The sequence below is a fragment of the Heteronotia binoei genome, chromosome 4 (genome assembly GCF_032191835.1).
Source record: "Heteronotia binoei isolate CCM8104 ecotype False Entrance Well chromosome 4, APGP_CSIRO_Hbin_v1, whole genome shotgun sequence".
NCBI classification, from domain to species: domain Eukaryota; kingdom Metazoa; phylum Chordata; class Lepidosauria; order Squamata; family Gekkonidae; genus Heteronotia; species Heteronotia binoei.
The window spans coordinates 45,208,789-45,222,580 of record NC_083226.1 but is presented as its reverse complement, the minus strand read 5'-3'; the positions used below and the strand labels follow the sequence as shown (position 1 = coordinate 45,222,580).

At 43.5% G+C, this 13,792-nt stretch overlaps 1 protein-coding gene across 1 annotated transcript in view; it reads right to left on the bottom strand.

Moving 5' to 3' along the window:
- The window catches only part of CAAP1 (caspase activity and apoptosis inhibitor 1), a 46,946-nt gene that overhangs the window by 6,427 nt on the left and 26,727 nt on the right, over nucleotides 1-13,792 (bottom strand). The window contains exon 5 of the mRNA XM_060237198.1: nucleotides 12,867-12,940. Within this exon, the coding sequence (XP_060093181.1) occupies nucleotides 12,867-12,940 (74 nt within the window). The remainder of the gene's footprint in view (nucleotides 1-12,866; nucleotides 12,941-13,792) is intronic.

Genomic DNA, 13,792 nt, shown 5'->3' with positions numbered 1-13,792 from the left:
GGGCGAATCTCTGAGCGGACGAAAATGGCGTAAGAACCACAGTTGCAGTCCCCTCATTCGCAGTCTTGCGAAACGTAGCACGTTTGTCGTCGCAGCCATCAGCCCCAGCATCCGCTGGAGCTGCTGAGCCGTGCCCCACTGCCGCCTTTGGAGAAGCTGTACCAGATTGATGATGTCCTTTGCTCTCTGCGAAGGAAGGAATGCTCGGTGTTGATCTGTGTCCAGCAGAGCCCCTATGAATTGAACTGTCCTTGATGGAGTCAGATGGGACTTCTCCAGGTTGACCTGCAATCCCAGGGTGCCGAGAAGACGCAGAGTGATGGCAATATGCGTTGTCAAACTCTCCTTCGACTTCGCCACAAGAAGCCAGTCGTCGATGTATGGGAAGACAACAACTCCCTGAAGACGAAGGCGGGCAGCCACCACACTCATCAGCTTCGTGAACACCCGAGGAGCGGTAGACAGTCCAAACGGCAGGGCCCTGAACTGGAAGTGCCGAGCACCCACTGCAAACCTTAGGAAACGCCTGAACGCAGGGTGGATGCTGACATGAAAGTAGGTGTCCTTGAGGTCCAGGGTCGCCATCCAGTCTCCCTGATTGACGAGGGGCAGGATAGTTTGCAGGGTAGCCATTCTGAACTTCTGGTACAGAATGAATTTGTTCAGACTCCGAAGGTCCATGATAGGCCTCAAACCCCCGTCCCGTTTGGGGACCAGGAAGTAACGGGAGTAGAAGCCTCCTGTCCTGGCCTCCGGCGTAACCACCTCTATGGCTTGTTTCTGTAGGAGGTTGTTCACCTCCGCCAGCAGAGGTGGGGAAGGGGGAGTGGTAACTACCACGGACTGGTTTGGGGTCTGAACAAACTCTATTTTGTAACCCTCTTTTACGATGGACAGTGCCCACCTGTCTGTGGAGATCAACTCCCAGGCAGGCAGGAAAGGGCGTAGGCGGATGGAAGAGCCAACAGTGGGAACGATGACGCGTGCTTGCAGGAAGTCAAACCCCCTGCTTCTGAGGACGAGCCCCCTTAGACTTGTTGGAGGGCTGGGCCCCGTAACGGTTCCTGCCGTTACCAGAGAAGGAGGGTCGTTCAGGCTGTGCAGGCCGGGGACGCCATTGATCAGGGGAGAACCTTTGATAGGGCTTCTTGGTCCAGGGCTTAGGCCGCTGCTTGGACCTAGAAGTTTTGGGGGTGGATTGGACGCCCAAGTTCTTGGAGGTCTTGACGCTCTTATCGAACTCTTGCAGCGCCATGTCAGTTGTGGTGCTGAAGAGCCCGTCACCCTCAAAAGGCAGGTCCTCGATAAAGGTTTTTGTATCTTGGTGGAGTGCCGTAGACCGAAGCCAGGAGTGACGCCTAATGCAGACTGCAGAGGTGATCTGTTTGGCTGAGGCTTCCACCATGTGTTTCGCTGCAGCCAGTTGTTGTCTGGCCACAGCGAGACCTTCTTTCTGCAGCTTGGTTGCAGCGGCCTTTTTGTCCTCACTTAAGAGAAGAGAGGAACGGGGCAAGTTGTTCCAGCACGGCATACTGATACCTAGCCATGCAGGCTGCATAGTTAGATATTTTTATGCCGAGTGCCCCAGCTGAGTAGACCTTGCGGCCCATTCCGTCGATCTTCCTCCCTTCTTTGTCCGGTGGAGCGGAGTGAACCTTCCTGGCCTTCGAGGAGGAGGAGACTACCACCGAGTTAGGGCATGGATGGGTGAATAAGAATTCAGCCCCCGTCTCCTGGACCCTGTACATGTGGTCCAGCCGTTTGGATGACACCGGCGTCGAAGATGGTTTGTTCCAAGGTTCCTTGACCACTTGAAGGATCACCTTGGTAACCGGTAGAGCGACCGCAGTGGACGTGTTCTTCTTCATTATGTTGAACACGTTGTCGTCCACTACGGGTTCTGGCTGGGTCACGGGTAATCGAAGGGTGGCAGCGATGCGTTTCACAAGGTCCCCATAAGACTTTAGATCCTCCGATGGCGAAATCGGAAGATCCTCAGCCGTCTGGGAGCCCGGTGAAGGGTCTAAGTCGTGGACTTCACCGTCCGACTCCGATGAAGAGTCTTGATGAGTGGAATGCTCTGACAGGATCGGGGTCGACTCTCTCGGTGGAGGTTGAAGCGGTTGTAGCCTACGAGGGGCTTCGACCGGAACTAGCTGTCGATCCGGGGGAACCGACGCCGACGCCTTCCGGGAACGATGTGAGACCCTCGACACCGAAGAGAACTCCGAAGCTTGCTCCCAGTCTTGGTAGTCCTCCGGGTACCAACGGCAGGATTCATACCGGGAGTAGGGAGGCTGCCACCGACGCTGCTCCCATGGTGGTAGCGGGAAGCGGTGCGGGGTATAGTGTGGATCCCGCCTGGGTCGGGGCTTGAATGGCGGGTCTACTAAACAATTGTCACTGATGCCTGCCACTCTGCTGTTTTAAACTGAAGGGTGGTTTAAAAATACAGATAGCTTTTTCAGTTTGCACTAGAAGAATAGCCTAAAGTAACAGTGCATTCATTTGCAAGCTCCTATATTCAATTAATGATAATAAAATGATAGCACTAGACCAAAACACCTAGAAATAATTATGTGCTTTATCAATACTTTACTAAGTCATTTTCTTTCTTTGGGAGTCTGTTTTTTTAATTAGCCCTTTCCCTTACAGCCCAAAATATTTTCTCTCACTGCTTTTACAGAATTAGCAGTTTCTTTCCTCCAGCTTCTGCTTTCAAATCTCCAAGGCTGGAAGCAGTATTGATTCTGCTAGTATTGCTCATCAGCACCACAGTCACTGATATACTGGAAACCAATACAAAACTGTCTCTGAACTGGCAGATCTTGACCACTGGATAATTTCAGTTTCAGTAAAGTTTCAGTTATAAAGTGGGTGCCAGTTCATGTTATGGGTTTGTTCACAAGTAATGAAAACCATGGGAATAAGTCTTATGCTATGGCACTCCCCACTGCGTGTTCTGATTCAATAAGTTGCTTTCTGTTTAGAACAAAAACTGTCTCCTGTTATAACTAAACATGAAAGCTATGCTTGCCCTGCAAACCAATTTCACATCATGGTTTAGCATGACATACAGAGTGACCCACAAATTCAAGCAGCAAGGAACATATAAGACTTCCAAGTCAAGGTTGGGTAATTGATGGCCTGGAAACCTTGAGGTCATTCCATTTAGCCCCAATAGCTTTAACCAATTTAAAAACAAGGGAAACAATGGCTGTTTCTTTTTCCATTTGTATTACTGTTTTGCTAATTTATGTGCACTCTGGAAAAGGAAAGAACCACTGGCTCAGTACCCTGAAGGGGTTTTCCAGGAACCAGAATAATTCCTTTGCCCCATCCCAATAAACAATAATGTCATACCATCCTAGAAATTGTGCTGTGTATTTATTTAGCCCTTTCTGTTTATTTTAAAAGGTATACACTACCTCTCCAAAGACCTGCTTGATTGAGGTCACTCACAAAAACTAAATCATAAAAACAGCATAACAATTCAGTAATAAAAACAGACATAAACGTTTCAATATAAAAACAAACCACAAAAGCACCTGCTTTACTGTTACATTATGCCAATTTTTGTAGTGATCCCCTCTGAAGGGTCCAGGACAATTTCTTTAGACCATTTTCATCCTTCCTTTCAAAATAGTCTTCCGAGAAGCTGCTAAAGAGGACTTAAATAATTCCCCTGGGTATTTCTGATAGGGAGTTCAATTGCATTCATCATCTCCCTAGAAACACACAACATTGCCTGCTCCTGAGCTATACAAAACTGCACTACAGAAGAGAGACATGAGGCGGAATGTTTGCATAAGGTTGCTAGGTCCAACTCTAAAAATATCTGGGGACAAGCACACACTTTTGTGATCTCACTGGGGCAATTTACTCATGGAAGTTGCTGAATGTAACCATCTGCTGTATTCAACCAACTTCTTCAGCCTACCAGGAAAACACAAGGAGAGCAGCCTAGGGAATGGAGTTTTCCTCCATCCTATAATCAGGTTCTAGTTAACTTCATTTTACTATACACACAACTTCTGAAACCAATGCAGAGCAAACTGAGGGACTGTACTGGCTTATCCTCCTTTCTCACATGGTTCACACCTCACTGACAAGAGCCTGCTGAAATTACATATGCAGCCCAAAACACAAGCAGTTTGCAAGGTTCTTTTAAGCCTGCCGAGGTTTAAAGGCACATTGTAGCTGTTGGGGTGGGGCTTCCCCTTGCTGGTCAGGTGGCTGGTGGTGGGGGAGGAGCCTGCAAAACTGGGGGATCCCCCACCAGGACCTGGGAGCTGCAAGCCTATGCGTGCACCAGAGTCTTTGTGTGCTTCTAACACAAAAGCTTGCAAACTGCTATGTGAAGCTCCTCACAGGGGTGCGGTGCAAGAGCACATTGCTGGATGAAAGATCACAAAGAGAAGATAAGGCAAAGTGAGACAAACCAATGACAGTGGCAACCGAGAGACACAACAGTAGAAAACAGATGTAGAGACAAAGACAGACAACTGAATGATAAAAATCCCTTGCTTTGGGCTTGTATTGCACATATTTTCCAAAATGGCCTTCCACCAGTAATTAACTGGCACCATCATTTTGAACATTTATGCTACCATGCCAGTTCCCCAAGCCACCTGCAATATCACCCCAATAGTACACATTTGGGATATATATCTGTGCTTGTACTGCCAGCCGCGATAATCTTGGGATCAGACTGCAGCTACTGCAGGGCTTTCCTCAGCTTACTAATAGATAGCATTTCACTTCTGTAAGAAGTTCCAAGAGGATTATTCAGCATTCTTGGGTCTTCTAATGAGAATGCCCATTTCCAACATTTGCTGGTCTTTGCTCATCTCAAAAGTTTCTGAAACAGATTCTAGAAGTGGGTTGCTGTTCTCTTAAATATGTCAGTGTCCTTGACAAAAACAGGACACTGTACTAAAAAAACTGGCTACACAGGTGTGAGGTTTTCTTTTGGAAAATGGAAATAAGTAAAAACTTTTCCATACACATAAAAGGCAATATTCTTTGCTTGATCTTTATATTGGATAGTTTCCCTTCTCTGCAAGTTCCATGCAAGGGCTGAGCAGCAGAATACATACTACTGGAATTAATCTGTGCTGGTTCCAAAAGGAGTTCAAGCAAGATTGCTGCCAGAAGTCAGTTTTCCCCCTCTCTTAAATCAGAAGTAGGAAGGAAAAAAAATAAAGGCTTTAAAAATTCTACCCTGGCCTTAAATCTTTTTGAGAAAGAAAAGCCTTAACTTTGTTTGTGTGCGCCTGGTTCTTGTGTTTATGAGCAAAGAAAAAAATCTTTAGAAAAACATATTTTCCTTGACTTTTTATGATATAACTGGTATCTAGAGGGGCAAGAAAAATCAATACTGAACACTAAAAGAAATGTATAATAAATGCTCTTCCCCTGCAAAGTAGGAGGTAACCCTTCATAAAAGAACTAGAAAGTAAACCGCTCCATAAGGAACAGTGTGTTAAATTCTGGAAACATATGCAAATAGGCCACTTTCATCTATAAACAAGTTTTTATGACAACATCAGTACAACCACAAAGTAAAAAAAAATCCACAAATACAACTTTACTAGTACACCCAGTTCAAGCAAAACCAGGACTATGGCCATGATCCATATAAACCTAACCACAATGCATGTTCTTAATTCTTATAATAAAGTAAAACCTAAGGCAGATATTAAATATAACACAAGCTCAGTAGAAGCAGAACAAATGGTCAATCAAACACTACAATTAGAAAATGCACACCAGAGGTAAGGTAAAGAGCAAAACTGTATTGAGTTCATTTATTAAACAAATGGCCCAACTAGAATAATCTAAGCATCATGATCAATATTTTGTAACTATACAATCATGCTGGGTTTTTTTTTTTAAAAAAACCATATTTGACATCTATGCAAAATATTAGCTTTCAATTAGCTTTGGCAAGAAGCAGTTGTCAAAAAGAGCATCCAATTTTAATTTGCAAAGCATAGTTTTTACTCTCTGCTACGCACCACCTACAGAAAGGCAGCCATGAACTCCAAACATCATCTCAGCACTTTTAACTTGCCAGAAACAAAGTGTGTGGAAAGATCAAAAGAAATGGGAATCAATAGGATTAAGGAATGGAAATTATTTTGCCTTGCTATGGTGCACTAGTCCATATTTACTTAATACATAGCTCAAGTGAAGAGAATCTCTCTACAGAGAGAAAGTGTTTTCTCTGAATAACCTTGGTTCAAAGTTCAAAAGTTACATTCCAGTGCGTTCATCTCTTTTTGCCAAAGGCCAACTGATCCAAGTGAAAAGGGCACTGGCCTGGGGGAATGAGACCAATCTTTCTCTCTTTTTTTCCCTTTTTATTTTTTTTAGAAAACCATTTATCCCTCTCCAGTAGAAACAGGTAGTTCCTACAACCTTAAAAGTACAATCAACCACAGGATTCGCTTCAGTTTCAGCAATATGCATGGAATGCACAGTAATCATCCAGCCCTACTGGCCCAACAAATATTTAATTAGCTGAAGTGCTCCATATCCCCTCCCCTTTTTTACAGCTGTAATTTTACATTGTAATAAAAATCTCTGATGCTGCCTTTTCTCATTATCTTTTTTTCATTTTGATAACTTCTATTTATTCTGTCAATTTAGAATTGTGAAATTCATTTCTGGGCACTTAAATTTCTCATCTTTGACCACTTTTTACTCATTTCTGCTAACCCCTTCAGCAATTCTGTTTCTTGTACATTTTGTACATCATGGATTTGGAGTGTGGAAAGAGAACAGTTACTAAGTTTCACAATTTATGCCCACATAGTTTCAAAAGCTCTTTAAAAGCGAACATCCTGACTAGCACCATTGTCATTGCCCAAAGCCATCACGAAACAGTGGCTGATAAAGTCATAAAAAGGACAAAGAAGCAATCACCTGCAACAGTCATCAATTCCCTCTGATAGCACTGAAGGAAGAGAGGAAGTCTGCAGGAAACGTGTCAATTCAGAGGTCATTCCACAAAGTGCAACAAGCAATATTTAAAGCATTTTTCAAAGCCACAGCATGGCACGGAGATCTTGGTTACCTTATGATAACCATTTCTGTGTAGCCCAATTCTCCCTATTAACTACTTTCACCATAAAGAATAGGGCCTTCCTCCCTATGGATTCACCTTTATTTACTTCATATCATAGTCTGCCTTTCTCACTCTGAGTCTTGAGGCAGATTACAAAATAGGGATGGGCAGAAACCAGAAAATGGAGGTTCATCCCGGATCATGAGGTCATCCAAACCATGAACCTCCTTGTTTACCAAACAGGTTCAGCTTGTGAGGTTCCTTTCTGCAGGGGGCAACTCCCTGAGGTCAGTAGAATAGAAAGGGGAAGGGGGAGATCTTGCAAAAGCCATTTAAAGGGAATGTTCCCATTAAATCAGGGATGTCAAACATGTGGCCTGAGGGCCGAATAAGACCCCTGGAGGGCTCCTATCAGGTCCCTGAGCAACTGGCTGTCATCTGCTCCCTTCTCCTTTTCTCTTGCTTCCTTCAGCATAACAACTTGCTTTGCAAGGCTTGCTCAATTACATAGGAGCTACAGAGCAAAACCTCTATTTTCTCCATTGGCTATTTTCTCCCTTGGGAAGAAAGGGGGGGAGGCAGAGCTTGCTTTGCCAAGCTCTCTCAATCGCACAATACAGCTACTGAGCCAAGCCTCTTTTCCTTCTATTGGTGAGGCTCCTCCCTCTCCTGGTCCCCTGGGGAAGGAAGGAAAGAGCCAGAGCTTCCTCGGCCCAGTTCCCTGGATCCTATGGGAGACATACAATGAAAGCACCTTTAAGACCTAGTGCTAATATTTTAAGAATATTTTAATTTTTAAAAAAATCTTTAATTGTGTTTGTGTCCTTTATAAAGTTTATATTTCTGCTACCTAATCTTAAATAGGAACACACATGGCCTAGCCCGACAAGGTCTCATTTATGTCAGATTCAGCCCTCATAACAAATGAGTTTGACATTACTGCATTAAATGGCTTTCGCAAATGGGCACTATGGGCAAATGAAGTCTGAGTGGCAGGTTCACCCGTAAGTGGTTCACCACTTACAGATAAACTCGCTGCTTGGAGTTCATGCACTCGGCTTGCAAAAGCCATTTAAAGGGAGCACTTGGAAGTGGGCGAGACCTAAAGGAATCACAGAAATGGTTTGCATCTACTTCAGCCTAACAGCCTTTGCTTGAATGAGCGAAGCTTTTGTGGAGGAGCACAGTGGGAGAGATGGTCTTGCTGAAACATGGGTCCAAGGCCATCAATGGCTTTGTGCATGATAACCAATACTCCAAAATGAATCCAGATAGCAACTAGTTACTCACTAAGTGACTATAGAATAGGTATGATATTCTTGGTCTACTTAGCTCTGGATAGTTACCAAGCTGCACTGTTCTATATCAACTGGAGTTCCTGAAATGATTTTAAGGGCAGAACCAATATAGTGCAATGAACTGCAATGCATTATAATAGTTCAAACCTGCAGCTGCAAGGATCCGCATGGCAAATTGTCTAGGGAGAGGGAAGGAGCTATCTTCCAGGCTAAATGAAGATGGAAAGCATTGTTTGCAGCTATATTAACTTGCACTTGCAGTAGCAATGCTGGGTCCAGTATAACCCCTAGTTTTTTAACTGAGTCAGCGAGTGTCAGCTGGATGCCAGCAAATGAAGAAAACATGATGTCCTTCAAGACCTCAGCCTTCTCAACTAGTTTTACCTTCATCTTATCAATGAGGGAGATTTATAAGATCTTCCATTATCCTTTTCACAAGAATATAAAGAAGAATCACACTGGATGACACCAGTTGTCCATCTAGTCCAGCATACTTTTTCACACAGCAGCAAAGCAGTTTCTACAGTCTGTAACCAATGTCCCCTCTAAGCTGCAGAGACTTGTGAGCAAAAATTCTACTTTGTGAGCTACTGGTATTAAAGTTCTGAGCTGCTGCATAAATTATTGTGTTCTGAGGCCATTTTTCCTGAGCTAAGACAAAAATGTATGAGCTGGAGGCTAAAAATCTGTGAACTAGCTCAAGGGCAACTAGAATGATTAAAGGGCTGGAACACTTTCCCTATGAAGAAAGGTTGAAACGCTTGGGACTCTTTAGCTTGGAGAAACGTTGACTGCAGGGTGACATGATAGAGGTTTACAAGATAATGCATGGGATGGAGAAAGTGGAGAAAGAAGTACTTTTCTCCCTTTCTCACAATACAAGAACTCGTGGGCATTCCATGAAATTGCTGAGCAGACAGGTTAAAACGGATAAAAGGAAGTACTTCTTCACCCAAAGGGTGATTAACATGTGGAATTCACTGCCACAGGAGGTGGTGGCGGCCACAAGCATAGCCACCTTCAAGAGGGGTTTAGATAAAAATATGGAGCAGAGGTCCATCAGTGGCTATTAGGCACAGTGTGTGTGTGTGTGTATAAAAATTTTTGCCACTGTGGTACACAGAGTGTTGGACTGGGTGGGCCATTGGCCTGATCTAACATGGCTTCTCTTATGTTCTTATGCTAACTCTGCTTAGAGGGAACACTGCCTGTAACATGTGCCTGTCTTCAGTGGACAAGGAAGTAAACAGACATGCTTCCTTGCAATCAGTAAAGTATTTCTTTATATACAAGGTAGTTTTATACCATCCTCTCAAAAGAGGAGGCTTGAAGTTTCTGGGCTCACACTGAGATTTAGCTGATCACCATTTATTTATTTTATCAAATATTTATATCCTGACTTTCCTTGTAGCTCAAGGCTGCTTCCAAGTCACAGTTGAAACATTACTATTTAAAACTAATAGAATACAATCCAAGAAACTCCCCCCCCCCCCCCCAAAAAAAATGATGCCTACAGTTTATATTCTGTTTAAAGCCCTGGCAAATAAAATGGTCTTGCAGCACATCCTGAAGCACAACCTCAGAAAGCCCACTCCACAAAGTGGGAATTAGAACAGAAAAGGAACAGGCTACAGTTGATGCATTGGAGAAAGCATTATAGCATTGGAGAAAGTCCAGAGAAGGGCAACTAGAATGATTAAAGGGCTGGAGCACTTTCCCTATGAAGAAAGGTTGAAACGCTTGGGACTATGGAGCACAGGTCCATCAGTGGCTATTAGCCACAGTGTGTGTGTATATATAAATTTTTTTGCCACCGTGTGACACAGAGTGTTGGACTGGATGGGCCGTTGGCCTGATCCAACATGGCTTCTCTTATGTTCTTATGATGCGAGCAGACCACTTTAAGAGAGAGCACACCCAGCAGGCGGCAAGGCCAAAGACCAGTTGGTGCACTAGGACATTTACTTCTTTAAATATGAGGATCCTTGGCCACAAAGAGCTTTGAAGATCTTAACCAGCACCTTGGACTCAGAAACAAACTGGCAGTCATTGTAGCTGTTTTAAGATAGGCAAGATATGTTCCCATCAGCTAGCCCTGACAATAATCAGTCTGTGGCATTCTGAACTGGCTGCAATTTTCAGGTTATCTTCAAGCGCAGCTCAATGGAGAGCTCATTACAGCAATCCAGTCACAAATTTACAAAAACATGGATCAGCATGGTCAGATAGGCTGAGTCTAAGAAAGGAGAGAGCTGACAAAACCAGATGCAGCTGACAGAAGATACTCTGGGCCACTACACCAATCTGCTTTTCTAACAGCAAGGCTGGGTCCATAAACCAATCCTGACAGTCAATAATAAAACTCCTAATTGTTTTCTTTGCTGTTTCTGCTTATATTCACAACATCATGGTCATCTGTGAGTCCAATTCCAGTCCTTCCTCTTATCTCAGCCAAGAAGTACAGAACTTTACCTTTTCTCAATATAAATTTAACATTACAGGATTCAGGGTGCAGCTAAGCAGATAAATGCTGACTTCAATATGATTGGTCAGGCATGGAAAAGGAAGACTCGCCCCTTCCCTTTCACTGTCAGTGAAAATGTCCTCAGGATAAGGAGAGAGGATGGATTTTACCTGTGAAATCCTATGCAGAGTTACATGCTTCTAAGTCAAGTCAGTAGACTGAAAAAGCATAACTCCATAATGTTCACCTGCATTCCCACCTGCCACCCATCCCTCAGTCTTTAGGTGTGATAGGTCTTTAGGTGGGCAATGCAAATAACAGTCCGCTGCTTGGTTTCATTTCCGATACTCTAGGACAGGGGTGTCGAACTCATTTGTTACGAGGGCCGGATTTGACATAAATGAGACCTTGTCAGGCCAGGCCATGTGTATAGTAAATTATAATGCCAGGTAGTGGACATATAATCTTTATAAAGGGCACAGACACACAATTAAAGATTTCTTTTAACTTAAAATAAAGCATGTCTAAAATATTAGCACGCTTACAATATTTTATTTTACAGTCTCTAATAAAATCTCTTGCTATGAATTATTGCATCAAAAACTGCAATGTCTATGCTGTACCAGTCTTGAATATGTGCTGTTCAGGTGTACACATCTGTCAGTTGCAAACCTACTTTTGATTCATTGACATTCATTACAGATATTTCATGGTCAATGCTTTGAGGCTAAGACCCAGAGGAACATGAAGCAGCTGGACACTGTGAGCTTTTGTGCAGAAGTTGCTTCACGCACTAGTCAAGAACATGTGAAGGCACCATGGCACAGACTGAGGGCTATGTGCTTGTCTACAAAACTATAATTTCCCCCAGAAAAATGACTACAATAAAAAAAAAATACAACTCCCCCCCCAAAAAAAAAACTACTACAAGAACAGAGAGACAGCCATATACAGTGGTCAGTGTCAGCCTACTATCTGGGAAGTCTAAATTCAAGACTCTCAATCAAAGGAAAATGTGAAAGGAAAATTAAGGAAAATTTGCTAGGTAAACCTGGGGTGGAACACATTCTCAGCCTAATTTTGATATTTCTTTTCTAAATAGTTCACATGCTTTTCTATTGAGAATGACTGGAGGGCATGAGTACAGTGAAAAAGAGGAGGGAAATCCAGTTACACCCATAACAAGCCCAACAAAACACTCTCTCTCTCTCTCTGTAGCAAGGCTAAAAGCTCACACCTTCAGTAAAACGTTGCTAGTCTTAAAAGCACTCTTTGTAGCTCTCCTGATGGTGGGGACTGGAAAAGGAAGCTCTGGCTCTTTCTTTCCTTCCCTGGGGCACAAGGAGGAGGAGGAGCCTCAGCCATTCATCAGAAGGAAGAGGTGCTTGTCTCAGTAGCTCTGAAGTATGATTAATTGAGCTTGGCAAACTTAATCACTCAGCAGAGCTGTAGAGCCAAGCCAAGCTCCCTCATTGGCTGAGGCGGCTTCTCCCTCCTCCTCCCTTTGGGAAAAGGGAGGGGAGAGAGGGAAAGGCTGCTTTGCTGCTCTGGCCTGTCCAGGGAGAAACACAAAATGGCGACCGAAAAAAGCAGGCAAGGGAAAATGAAGCAGACGACAGCCAGTTGCTGGAGGGACTGATTGGAGCCCTCTGCGGGCCTGATCTGGCCCGCGGGCTGTATGTTTGACACCCCTGCTCTAGGATAACCAAGAAACAGAATTCTGGGAACAAATACTTAAAAGGGAAACTTGCATCACCCACAGTAATGTCCAATTATAACTTCCAGTATGAAAGTGCAACCCACCCATTCCCTAAATGCTGAAAAACTTTGGGGGCTGACAAACTTTGGGGGTTTTAAAAGTAGCTCAAACGGGAGCTCTTAATGGCTCTAATTAAATGTTATTATGCAGCTAAGTTAATACACCAGTCAGCATTACTATACACACAATCAGATGTCTCAAACCTTTTAAAAATATTTCAGTAATATTATCCTACTGTTATTCAGATTTCCTAATTTAAAGAATAATCCTCACCTTGTTTTGGGTCCAAACCCTCCAATTTGCTGTCTTCCTTCAAAGAAGAAGTAGAATCTATGCTGTTGTCTTGCCTGTGAACAATGAAGAACCAATTTAGGCTAGCATACCTTATATAAAAGAAAGTATGTCAAGCATATCAATACCCTCACTGCCCCCAAATCTGAAATAAGTCTAAGGAAGTTTAATACAATAATGCATATTTGTTGACAGTTTTTCCTAAATACTGGCCAGGATCCAAAGAGCTAATTTTGGCATGCCTACGAGCTGGGCTAAGTATGCAATATGCTTTTAAAGACTTTTTTCCTTTGAGCAGCAGATGACTACATCATGAAGTAAACTGTTTTTGAGAGTCTCCCAAGTTTCAAAAGTGATTTGCCATGTAGTAGGGAAAGAGAAACTGCTATTTGAGAAATACAAGCCCAAAGTCTATTCAACAGAGCTAGGTTTATGCACAAGTTAACTACAATTTAGGACCTCAGATTATTAAAGGTAAAAGTAGTCCCAGTCCCCTGTGCAAGCACTGTGTCATTACCGACCCATGGGGTGACATCACATCAGGACTTTTTTTGGCAGACTTTTATGGGGTGGTTTGCCATTGCCTTCCCCAGTCACTTACGCTTTACCCCAGCAAGCTGGGTCATTTTACCATCCTCGGAACGATGGAAAGTGGAGTCAACCTTGAACCGGTTACCTGAACCCAGCTTCCACCAGAATCACTCAAATCATGAACAGAGCTTGGACTGCAGTACTACAGCTTACCACTCTGCACCCTGAGGCTCCCTCCTCAGATTATTAGGGCCTCTAAATTTAAAAAAAAATGAATTGTACTAATATGGGGGGACTGGTTTTTTTTGTAATACTATGAGGCTTCTTAAATTTGACATAGCTCAGGGTCTCAGCATCTTAACCCAGCCTTGCTTCTT